General features: G+C 52.3%; 1 protein-coding gene across 3 annotated transcripts in view; it reads right to left on the bottom strand.

Moving 5' to 3' along the window:
- NSD3 (nuclear receptor binding SET domain protein 3) overlaps positions 1–10,191 on the bottom strand; it is a 38,148-nt gene extending 27,957 nt beyond the window's left edge. Inside the window, exons 1-2 of one of the 3 annotated variants that reach the window (XM_069877671.1) lie at positions 10,017–10,191; positions 1,549–2,276 (exon numbers count right to left, since the gene is read on the bottom strand). In XM_069877671.1, the coding sequence (XP_069733772.1) occupies positions 1,549–2,232 (684 nt within the window). In that variant the 5' untranslated portion in view covers positions 2,233–2,276; positions 10,017–10,191. Of the gene's footprint in view, positions 1–1,548; positions 2,277–3,483; positions 3,817–10,016 lie in introns of those variants that run through there. The other 2 variants (XM_069877669.1, XM_069877670.1) reach the window with 2 other exon arrangements.
- Between the last annotated feature and the right edge of the window lie 1,927 nt (positions 10,192–12,118).

The raw sequence follows: 12,118 nt of genomic DNA, 5'->3' as shown, positions 1-12,118 counted from the left end.
CTGAGGCTTATGTGCAGTCTGCTCTGGCAGAGCAGGACAGGAACAGGTTGGAGGGGCCAGAAGACAGTGATGACACTTACCCTCCAAATAAGCATTCCTAAAACCTGTAAACATTCCTGGGGGGTGAAACCAATGCGTCTACAAATCATCACCATAATCCACCAACCTGCTATACCAGACCCGAGTCTCACTCCTGACAGGACCGCATCTTCTCCCAGACCTTCAAAAGCAGCAAGGACCAAGGGGTTTCACCGAGCTTATGGGAAACCCTGCTCTGTGCTGTAACCACCCAATCCTGCCCTGCTGGGCCGTTTCTGTCCGGGCAGAAACAGCCACTTCCCCATTCCCGACACTTGTACCCTCCCCACAACCTGAATCCCCAGCTGGGAAATTCAGAACCCAGTGACACAGAGATGGCAAGGGATAGCAAGAGAAAAGGAAATGTGCATAATGAAATGGCTTACAAAAGTGAGGAAAGAACAACAGTGGAGAGTACCAAAACCCAGTGATTTGTGTAGCAGCAATTTAACCTAAACCACCACATATAGATGTATTATGTACACACCCCCCATAAGCATACAACTATGTTACAGAACTTGACAGAAACGGTAACAAATATCAATGCTGAACTTTCCCAAAGGTGCCCCAGTCACCAGTATTTCCAATTCACCAGCTGGTTTAGAACGCTGATTTCTACCGGCCTCTCCACACACTGTGTAGCTCCAGGGACCTGTGCAACCTCAGGGTACTCAGAGTACCCTTCAAAAATTAACAGCTGCAGTGAACACCCCACGTCACCCGACCTTCCACCAAATATCCCAGTGTTACTTTAAGAGGCAGTTTCAGAAACACACACACTTGTCTGCTTTTGCCCAAAAGCTCCAACACCATCCACAGCGCAGCAAATCCCAAGCATGCTAGAACAATAAACAGAATAATAGAATGCATTGGGTTGGAAGGACCTCAAAGCCCATCCAGATCAAAACCTCCAGCCATGGGCAGGGACACCTCCCTCTGGAGCAGGTGCTCCAAGCCCCATTCAGCCTGGCCTTGGAACACCTCCAGGAATGGGGCAGCTACCACTGCGCTAGGAAACCTGGGCCAGGCCCTCATCACCCTCAGCATGAAGAATTTCTTTTTAATATCTAACCTACAACTTCGCCCCTCCAATTTAAAGCCATCCCCCTCATCCCAGCACTACAAGCCCTTGTAAAAAGCCCTTCCCCAGCTTTGCTGGAGCCCCTTTCAGTACTGGAAGCTGCTCTAAGGTCTCCCCAGAGCTTTTTTTTCTCCAGGCTGTACCCCAGCTCTGTTTTAAAGAACATTAAAAGGCACTACAGCACCTGTTCTAATGTTTACTTTCCACGTGCAGTCGTTCTCCCAGCACTGTTGCTGTCTCACCAATGCAGTTCCTAGCAAGCTAACACGGAGCACCTGAGCAGCAAATCAAACCTCCTGTTTTTAAGCAGGCACATGGCTAAAAGGAAGGAAACGCACTCTGCACAACAATACCAGTACAAAGATGGCTGAAGCCACAATTCCACTTACATTTTGTTCCTCTGGTTCTAATTTTGGAATTTTGTGCGACTTGCGCTCTTCCGACCGGGAAGAGTCATGCTTGCTACTCTTTTTCCTTTTCTCCTTTCTCCCTTCATGTTTTGCCTTAGTGTACTCACTCGCTTGGACTTCATTTAACAGGTCCCCACATAGCGAGGACTCAAACAATTCCCTGCCGTTCTGGATAGTTTTGGTTATTTTCAGTTTGATCTCTGGTGAGCCAGTCTTCTTTGGAATCACTGTCTGTGACGCTGAGGGGGGCGGCAGAGGCGGCGGCTGCGGAGGGGAAGGCTTTTCCAGGACTTCGTGCGGCCTTGTGTTGGAGTTTTCCATTTGGTAATACTCAGAGGGACTAAAGTTCCTGCCTGTCCCAAAGCCATTGGCTGAGCCGTTGGGGTACTGACTGTAGGCCTGGTACTTGGCTTGCGGCTCGTACACGTTGATGGCCGGTGGGTAGCCATTGGCGATGGGCGGTAGCTCCTCCGGCGTGGGCGGGGGGTACTGGAAGCCTTGCTGCAGGGCGGCTTCGTACGGCGTCTGGCCACCACCTTCAGTGATGTCGCTGCCGGCATCGAAGGCATCCTCTTGGCGGATGTTGGCGGAGTCAATGAGTTGAGGTGGTTGCTGAATTGTGTTTCCCATGATCCCTTGCATGAAAGAGAAAGAGAAATCCATTGTTCTGCTCCAGCATCCTTAGCTTTCCCTTTTTTTCATAGGGCCTAGAGATGGGGGAAGGAAACAAGAAGTCAGTGTGAATCAAAAGACAATAATTAAGCAAATTAAATTGCTGAGAAAAAGAAATCTGAAGAGCAAATCTTTAGAAACTGCTATTGACACAGCTCTGCAGAGCAGCTTTTTACACCACCACTTGCTTCTTTTCCAAGATATTTAAAGAAATATTGTAAGCACCTTCAGATGCTCAAAAACAATGAGCCTGAGTGTTAGAAAGGCAGAATAACAGTGCTAAAGCTTTAACCACTCCTTACAGGCCCCCTAGTCTGATGTCAGAAAGCATTATTGTAATGCAGAGCAGACTCTGATCCTCAAGCAGACAGAAGACACCAAGTTCTCCGGACACCATGGTTGCTGCAAACTGAACAAGCCACCCCCCCCGCCCAGTCCCAAAAGGCCACTCAAATGAGAGAAACCTCATCCTCCCCACCTCTTTCAAAATCCAGGACAGATGAGGGCCCTTGGCCAGAAGGAGACCCAAGCCATAGGCTTTCTGAACCTGGCACAGCTAATGGGAATGGGCAACTCCACCTCAGCTGCTGGGAAACCTACACAGTGCAGGACAGCTTCAGATGGGGCTCCCCAACCTCTTCCCTCACCAGAAGAGCAGAGCAGAGTTTGCACCTATTGGTTCCAAGCAGCCAAGTGTGAAAGGTCATTATCCTCACTCTCTGCGTTACTTTAATGTTAAACACTTTGGGCTTAACTACCATGTGGTTCTGATGGAGAAAAACAGCCTCGGTGTTAAAAAGTCTCCCAAACCTGTGGTCACTCACAGAACTCGATTTCAGCCAGGAAAGCTATCATACATGCTTTCAATTTTCCATTGCACACTAAAACATCAAAATTGGACTAAATCAGAGCGAGATCTCAACTAGTGGCTCAGAGAAGTCTTTCACAGTTGTTTAAATAATCAAAAATGTTTAATGAGAAAAATATCCAGTGACCCGAACGTCAGGTGAGAAACACAAGGTTGCTCCCAAGTGAGATCAGTTTGGCCCTTCCAAAGCAAACACAGCTCTGTGTTATTTATTCTGTCCCTGTAGGCACAAAGCAGGGTTACCATGCCCTTTTGGTCAGGGTTTGAGGTGCCATTAACACATCCCACAGACACTTCTCCTAACAAGGATCGACACAGAACCCTGCCCACATTGGGCTCTTGTCCTCCCAGTGCAGCACATCCCAACAGCTCACCAAGCGGCTTCCAAACCACCGAGAGCCCCTCCCTCCTTTGAGGCTGCTGATAGATGTGATAACAGCAACAAGAACTCGATCAGGAGCCTGCTCTTTGCTGTGTGCCCTTCATACTTGGACAGACTGCATCCATGACTGTGTTCATCTTCACTGCCCTGTGCAGTCAGCGAGGGGCACATTCGTCGCCGTAATTAAGCGACTTAGGGAAACAGCTTAACAGCCAGTGCTCCACAGCGGAATTCCCTACTTGCGGTAACGGGTGAATCCGTGGCTGCAGAGCCTCCCCTTCTCTCCAGCAGCCACAAACCAACACAAACAGCTCCTGCGGAGGGACCTCACGCAGGGCAGTCAGGGCCGAGGTCGGAACAACATCACCACCCCCATTCTAGGAAGGGGAAGTGGGACTGCTCATACTGTGCACAAATTAACTGTTCAATACATCTGCCAGGCTGAAGAGCAAACAGCGGATTCCTCACGCCAGTCAAACTGTGCCCTGGGCTGCTTTTATCTCTTACTACAACCAGGTTCAATAATTTTTTTTTTCCTTTTGAGTACTTAAAACCTCCTTAATGTGCAAAGCTGCACCAGTGCTTTTGGTCACTTCCATTGCTGGAGGGACAGAGGCAAAGCAGAAACAGTTTAATTTTAGAACCACTCAACTTCCCACTTTTTTATTGCTGTTATTTTCTTTCAGTAGTAATTAAATTGCCTTCTCTCACCCACAGTACAACCACCCATCCAGTTTAGTAGGACCAAGCCCCAGAGCGTTAACTAAGGGCTCTGTTCAAGTCTATCGCACCAGGACCCAAGCTTCGCTGAGGCAACATCAGAACTACAAAATGCAAAAATCAACTTGTAGAAAGCAAAACTCAATAAAACAACAAACTCCACAGCATTCTGTGCCTCGTTAAGAGCAGCTCTGCTAAGGTCACACAGCACCTCAATAACTGCCCTTTCTGTCTGCCAGCTTAGAAGTCTGATAAAGAGCGGGAACTCCGTAAGTTGTGGATCCTGCTGGAGGATGCCAGTAGATGATGTGGTAATATATTTGTAATGCTTTCATTTCTTTCCTAAGAGGGAAGAGAGAGGATAATTCCTTTAAAAAGCATTTCTCCCAAGGTGCAGGCTTTGGCCTTCCTTACAACCTGTTACTGTGTACAAGGAAAACCCTGTCATCACCTGAACAACTCATCCTCACCCAGTCACCACTGGATCCAGTTCCTGGAGGACTCGGACCCTCCAGGAACCTGTTTTCCAACCAGCAATGGTTGTCAACACTGTCAACTTTCAGCCTCTCCTTAAAAGAGCTTCCACGCTTTAAAACAGAATCCAAAACATTGTGTGCAGCGTTTCAGTGGGATGAGGAGGTTGGTTTGTTCTCCAGGATGTCACCTGCATCTACCTGGCTGATAACAACACACACTCACCTGCTCTAATTCCATCCACAAACCTCATTCAAAAGCTGATGATCTCCAGGCTGCCGAATGAATTTCACAACGGCTGCTGCTGAGCCTCAGCCCTGTCCCCAACAGGAAGAACTCCCTGTCACGAGGCAAAAGCACTAAGCCAAGACAACACTACAGGCTTTTCATGGCCATGTCCATCTGGGTCTCCAGAAAGAGGCAACACCTGATCAATGCAGCCAGCAAAGTCGATCCCTATACACAAAGAATGCTCTCACCAGGACAACTTGTCTTTCTTGGAACGGTTGAAATACAGCAGCAAAATGCACTTTTGTCAGTGTTGAGGAGCAGGAGCTCTGTGCTGATACCCTGACACAGCCACCCCTGCCCTAGCATTAATGAGATCCCGACGTGGCATTGGCAAAACCTAAAAGCTGTGGGACAATGCCTGGTCCCTTGTATCCACTCCAGGTTAAAGACTGCCCAGCCTGCGCTGCTTCTCACAGCACAACAGCACCCAAAGCTGTCTGTGCATGCATTGAGGAGGGGGATCAGCACTGTGCTTAGTTTTGTTAGAGAAGCTGTGGACTCATGAACTCCAAAACACCCTCCTCACAATGGGTTTAGGAGTTACAGGCACAAGGAAACAGTTCTGATCTTGTTTTTGGAAGCAATTCCCTTTGGAGTTCACCTGTGTAGCCAGACCTGGCGCCAGTCTGCGCTCCACAGGCGGGACAATCCCTACCCTGCCTCATCACCACCCTGCCAGGCTGCAGCCACAAGGGTCAGAGCAACCGGATCACTGCTCTCAGCAGCCTTCAAACACAGGGAGTTGTTCTCCTCCCACAGAGCTGACATCATCCACAGCCTCTTCCTTCCAAGTCTCTCTGTCATCGCGGTGAATACACCCAGATTCTCCCACCCTTCTTCCTATTAACAAAACTCTGCATCAGTTTGTTCAGCTGCCACCCGGGCAAGTGGCGCTGGGGCTGCATTACGGTAGAAGGGCCCCCCTGGATCTGCTGTGACAACAGAACAACGAATCCTGGACCTACAGGAATCTCTGTGCTTAACCCAAAGAAAGGACTGCTTTGTGAAAGTCGCTCCCAATTCCTAATGTAGAGAACACCCCACTGTGGCTGAAACATCAACAGCAGACGCAGAATTCACCCCTGCCCTTCCTTGGCCGAGGAACGCTGCTTACATCCACAGCAAGAAGGATTTTCAGTGATCAAGAAAAGTATTTGGGAATAAATTCTTCTCACTACAACAGCAATAAATCTGTTTAATTACAGTAGTAGCCTCCTGCAGCCTGTGGAATTTAGCTTCCAAATCTGACCCATAGCAGACACTGCGCTGATACACTGAAACTCAACCAACAGAAAATGAAACAATTTCTTTATGTCAGGGCTTAGGGAAATGGATACTGTAGAGCAGCTGAGAAACAACATGAAATCAGGTTTCTTTCACAACTGCAACTAAATGAGGGAAAGGAACCTGCTCTCTAAAACCAGGCAGCCAACATTTGGTACTCATCCCTTCCCACGGCTGCAGGATCTCCTGATGGAGCAGGGAACAGGGCTGTTTACAGACACTGACTGAGCAAACATTTTCACGTTGCCCATGGAGAGTCACGACTCAAAGTATCAGAGAAAAAAGTAAATGAAATAAAGAAGGTAAGAGTGCAAGGCAGGCAGCTTAGCCTCGCAGATCTACAGTGACCTTCCCTGTCTTAACACCGTGCTTGTTTCACTTCCTACCCCGAGGTTCTCAGCCTGACTGTGCAGAACTCGAAACACCCCACCACACCTTCGACAGCGAGTGCTCGGTCGTGAGAAAGTTTCAGAGAGATTGGGAATCCTCCAAGGCTGGCAGTCTTCTTCAACAACCATGCTTATCTGCAGCCATTTTCAGCCTATTTTGCAGCTTCACTGACAGAAAACAAAGTACTCACGAAGTTCTCTAACACCCATGCCCAGACTAAACAAGAACCAACTTCTCAGACTGTCAGACCCTGCTGATCCCCTTTGTTACCAATGGAAGCTTTTTCTCCTCCCATGAAGGAGTTTTGCCCTGAAAACAGCAATCGTGTCAGACTGGCCTAGCGCACACACGGGTGTGCATCAATCCAACAAGTTATTGCTCAACCAGGAAGAGCTTGAAACAGCAACAAAAGATAGAGGAACTATGCAACGCACAAGAGAAACTCCCTAAAGGCCAGAGGCACCCCGGCTCCTCACCAGCCCAAGGTAACAGCTCCCAGCAGTAGGAGGGTTTGGAGGACTGACTCCAAAGCCTATGGGACACAGAACTCTAAGGAGCTGCCCGTACCCAGCCAGGCACCAGTGCAGAATGAGAGCATTTGCCCTGAACAACTGTGATCTGCAGGCTTCTGTTCACCTCAGCCCACTGCTTCCAGACAGGAGAGGCACAGAGGCTTGGTGGCCTGCAGCTGGCTATGGCCACAGCGAGGAGCTGGCACAACACACACTGATGCCGCGCACAGCACACGCAGATTTAAAACCCAGTTCCCACAAAACCTTTTTTTGCATTAATTTTCCCCTTTTCTGTTGACAACCCCCAGGTGGGTGGCCCTGCCTGAAGCAGCTGGGTAAGCGCTTGTTCGAGGCAAGGCTTTCATGGAAAAGGAAAGCATCTGTGGTGAGAACAGGAACTGTCCCACTGGCTCACTGACTGAGGTGAAAAGCAGCAGGTTGAGTCAGCCTTACGTGTTCAGCGAGCAGTGTCACTGCCTCATCACTCAGCGAGGTTCTAGGCCACCTTCACGCACAAACAGCAATCCAGCTTCTCTCCACGCAGACCTAAGTTGGAGGGATTCAAGGATCTGTTTGTGCCCTATTGCCCTTTCACCACCACAGTCACCACGCACACGCTTACTGCCGTGTTCCATGCTTTTCCACTCCCGCGCGCGCCTGTATCCAACCTGGGCCGGCCCTGGGCATCTCCAGCATCTGACCTGCACAGCGACTGTTCTCAACAGACGCTCCCTGCGGTACGTGCTTGCCAGGCCGCTGGAGCAGCCCACATTGGTCTGGACTTCTAAGTGACGCAATCGACTTTTGTCGTGTGTTTATTCCTCCCCTCAAAACTGTCACAACTGGGAACCATGGGAACCATGTTGCAGCTCTCGCTGCAGGGCAGCACAGGCAACAGCCACCAAACTTCTGGCCAGAACTGGACATGTTTGCGTCCACAGCCAGGTCACAAATCACCTGGAGAGCCACCTTTATCAACTGCAGCATCCCACCGTGCCCAGACTCCTAAAAGAACTCTTCCTACTGATTCCTGCGCACAGTATTTACCACCTGTTCCATTCTGGATGTCCCTAACATACCATGCATGTGAAGTTTTAGCTACATACATTAAGACAACACCAAGTTTTTCACAAGCACACAGATCCACCAGGAGAAAATCTGCAGCCCGTGGATCCCCACAGCCTTCAGCTGGCCTGCGCAGGCTCTCCTGGCAGGCGCCACTGGTGAATCAGAGCCCTCTCAACAAACTTTAAAGCACGTAGCAAGGTTGACTGCTGCCCCAGGTACCTTTTTGAAGGTGGTGTGGGGTTTTCTAAATGCCAGAAGAAACAGTCACGTCTGTGACAGGGCTTCGATAACGCTGCTTTGAATGTTTCCCATGCTGATGTGGGAAGAAGCAGCTTGGACAAGGAAATGCTGGGCATTAAAATGAAAGGAAAAAAGAGAGAAAAAGGGGTTTGTCTTGAAGATGAGCGTAGCGTGCTCATGTTAGAGCCCTGGGACTCAGACAGTGAATGAGGATGAAAATCCGCAGTTCTTCGGGGAGAGTCATGGATTGATACTGACACAAACCCAGAGGTCAGATCTTCAGCAACACCAAACGCTGAAGAGTCAGGACATGCTCCCACAAAACCCCGCAATAGCCTCACACACGTCCCTTCAAACCAGCAAACTGAAAACCACAAAGCCCAGCTGCACTAGAACAAAACACACAGTCTCTGACCACAACCCTCTAACTCTTCACCCCTAACTTCACCAAGCACACTTCTGCTCACTTTTTTGGAGCAAAACCTTTCCAAGCAATTAATTTATAAGTTATTTTTTTAAAACAATGGAACCACGGACACATCGTCTGTGCATCTCTACAAGAAACCGTTGGAATACCTGAACAGTCATCGAAGGAGTTACAGTTTCTCCTTCATCTATGACTCCAGGCTGTTTTACATCGATGTTTGGGGTGGTTGGTGTAAACACAACGATGCTATCAGTACGAATTTTTTTATAACAACAAACTCACAATCTTAAATCGGTGCTAGAGTTGCTAAGCATGTCAACAGCCAAAACCAAGCAGCAAGACACTGAACAGAACTGAGTGTGATAGCTCCTCAACCCACACCCCCTGCGGAGCAGCCGGCTCACACGCAGCTCCCAGGGGCGCACTCTGAGCACCTTTGCCACCCGAGCACAGGTGACAGTGCCCGGCCTGGTCCCCGGGGAGTGCAGCTCTGATCCCAGGCTCTCCCCACTCGCCGAAACCAGCGCCCCAGTGCGCGGGGTGGGAACCGAGTGATGGGGGCTCCCCGAGACGAGCCCGAGGGGGAGAACCGGGTGCTGGGGCCCGCCGAAACCAGTCCACCCGGTGCCCAGTGGGGGAAACTGGGCACTAGGGACCGCCGAGACCGGCTCCTCCAGTTCCCAGGAGAAACACCCCGGTGCCCAGAAGGGAACAGGGTGCTGGGTCTGCTGAAACAGGCTCCCCGGTTCCGAGGGGGGGACACCCCGGTGCCCAGGGAAGAACAGGGCGCTAGGGGCCTCCCCTAGTACCCGGGAGACGACACCTCGGTGCCCGACGGGGTAACAAGGCATTAGTGACCGCCGAGACGGGCTCCCTCGGTTCCCGGGGGGGGAAACCCCGGTGCCCAGGAGGGGAACAGGGCGCTGGGGGCCGCCGAGACGGGCTCCCCCGGTGCCCGGTGGGGGGAGCAGGGCACTGGGTCCGCCACTTGCGCGGAACCCCTCGTGGCGGGCGAGGCGAGCGGGTCCCCGGCCCGGCCCCCGGCCTCCCCCTCCGCCGCCGCCGCCCCGGCCCCAAACATGGCGGCCGCGGCCCCTTTAAAGCCCGGCGGCCCCTCACCTTCAGTCTGTTCCATTCTAACGGCCCCCGCCGCGTCCGCCCAGCCCAGCGCACACAAAGGCCGGCGGGGGCGGCGGGGCCTGCGCGGCGCCTCCTCCTCAACCTCCTCGCGCGGCGCCACCAGGCCGCGACCGACACCCCGGCCTCGATCCGCGCGCCCCCCGCCCCCCACCCCGCACCGCCGCCCGCTTCCCGGCCGGTGCGGCCGCGGGGAGGCGCTCGGCGGGGCGCGGGCGGGCGCTGGCGGCGGGGGAAGGCGGCGCTCCGAGCCGCTCGGCCCCGGCTCCCGGCCCCGCTCCGCCGCCGCCTCCGCCTCCGCCCCCCCCGCCGCCACCGCCGCCGCGCCGCACCGCGCATGCGCGGCCGCGCGGGACACGCCCGCCGCCGCCCTCCATTGGCCGCCGCGACGCGCGCATGCGCGGTACCGCAGGGCCCGCCCCCGAGCCCCGGCCCCATTGGCCGCCCGCGCGGGGCCCGCCGCGAGGCACGCCGGGAGTTGTAGTCCTCGCGGGAGGCCCCGGGGGTTCGGCCTCGGGGATGGAGCGAGGGGCCGGTCGCGCTCATTTTCGCAGTTCCTGATGCCGCTTTGCCTGGAAAAATATGCACTTAACTCCCCTCCTACACAACCCTCAGGCCTTTCTTTTTTTTGGGGAAAACACAACTGATGTGCGCTCGATAAACCTTCCCCACAGCAAAAACATTAACTAAAATCATGGAATGGTTTGGGTTGGAAGGGACCCCAAAGCCCATCCACTTCCAGCCCCCTGCGATTGGCAGGGACACCTCCCACTGGATCAGAGGCTCCAAGCCCCATCCACCTGGCCTGGAACCCCTCCAGGGATGGGGCAGCCACCCCTGCTCTGGGCAACCTGGGCCAGGGCCTCCCCACCCTCACAGCAAAACATTTCTCCCTAAGATCTCATCTCAATCTCCCCTCTTTCAGCTTCAAAGCGTTCCCCCTCATCCTCTCCCTGCCCTCCCTGATCAAAAAATTTCTCTCCATCCCCAACTTTCCTGTTGTCCCCTTCAGAAATGGAAGGCTGCCCTAAGGTCTCTCTGGAGCCTTCTCTTTTCCAGGCTGAAAAGCAAGAGAAGCATAGGAGCATGGAAAGTAAACGAAAGGGAAGATACCATGCCAGCTGTATCAGAAAAGAACCAGTCAGACAATAAACCAAGAAGGATTAGGTAGAGAGAGGCATGACCCAACACGAAGGAATAAGCCAGAGCCACATACTTTGCTAGTCCTCGAGCAAAGGCTGAGCCAGGACTCCCAAATCCTCAATGCTTCCCACTGCCCAGAAAGCAGAGGCTCCACACCCACAGTGAGGGGGCATTTTCCATGTCTGTGGGAGTTGGAATTGCTGTAATAAAGTGAATTTAAAAGGCAACTCCCTTCCTCCTCACAGATGCTCAGCACAGCGCAGGAGCACCCATCCACCAGGCTCCTTTAAAAACAGAAGCATCAAGCCCTCATTCACGCAGGAAAAATGCTTGGAAACATCATGGACATATGGTTAAATGACAGCTTTGAACACTGTGAGAGCAGGAAGGTCAATAAGATCCAACAGCCTCCGGTCTGCATGGCCTCAAAACCACCTCACAACTTCACCTTGGAGACAAATGAGGTGACAAACTCAGCGCTCCCAAGTTCTGGAAAGCTGGAGTGCTAGGCTGGTGAGGCAGATGGGCAGAGGCCACATTCCCAGGCTGGGTTTGGATGGCAGGAGCCTGTGTTTGCCTGCTCATTTGGTTTTAAATCCCCATTCCGTCACCTCCTCAGGCAAGAGCCTCTCCCAAGGGAAAACCCCTCTGCCCTCCTGGGATGTGATTTAGCAGAACCAACTCCAGCAGGACAAAGCGCACAGGAAGTAAATCGCTCCATTCCATGGTCTGCGTTAACACAGGAATGCTTTGGACAGTGGATTTCGATAAAAAGTGGGGTGGGGTTTTCCCAGAATTTAAAGGGCTTAGAGACCAGCTCTTCACGGGAAATGTGCTTTCCAGTCAGTGGAGAACAGCAATGCACCTACAGCTCTGGTTGGAACCTTGGGAGCGCTCTGTCCCATTTCCTACCCATCTTTCCCAATTTCCTACTTTTCAAA

The sequence above is a fragment of the Phaenicophaeus curvirostris genome, chromosome 27 (assembly GCF_032191515.1).
Source record: "Phaenicophaeus curvirostris isolate KB17595 chromosome 27, BPBGC_Pcur_1.0, whole genome shotgun sequence".
NCBI lineage: Eukaryota > Metazoa > Chordata > Aves > Cuculiformes > Cuculidae > Phaenicophaeus > Phaenicophaeus curvirostris.
The sequence above is the reverse complement of the archived record's forward strand: the minus strand, read 5'-3'. Positions and strand labels throughout refer to the sequence as shown.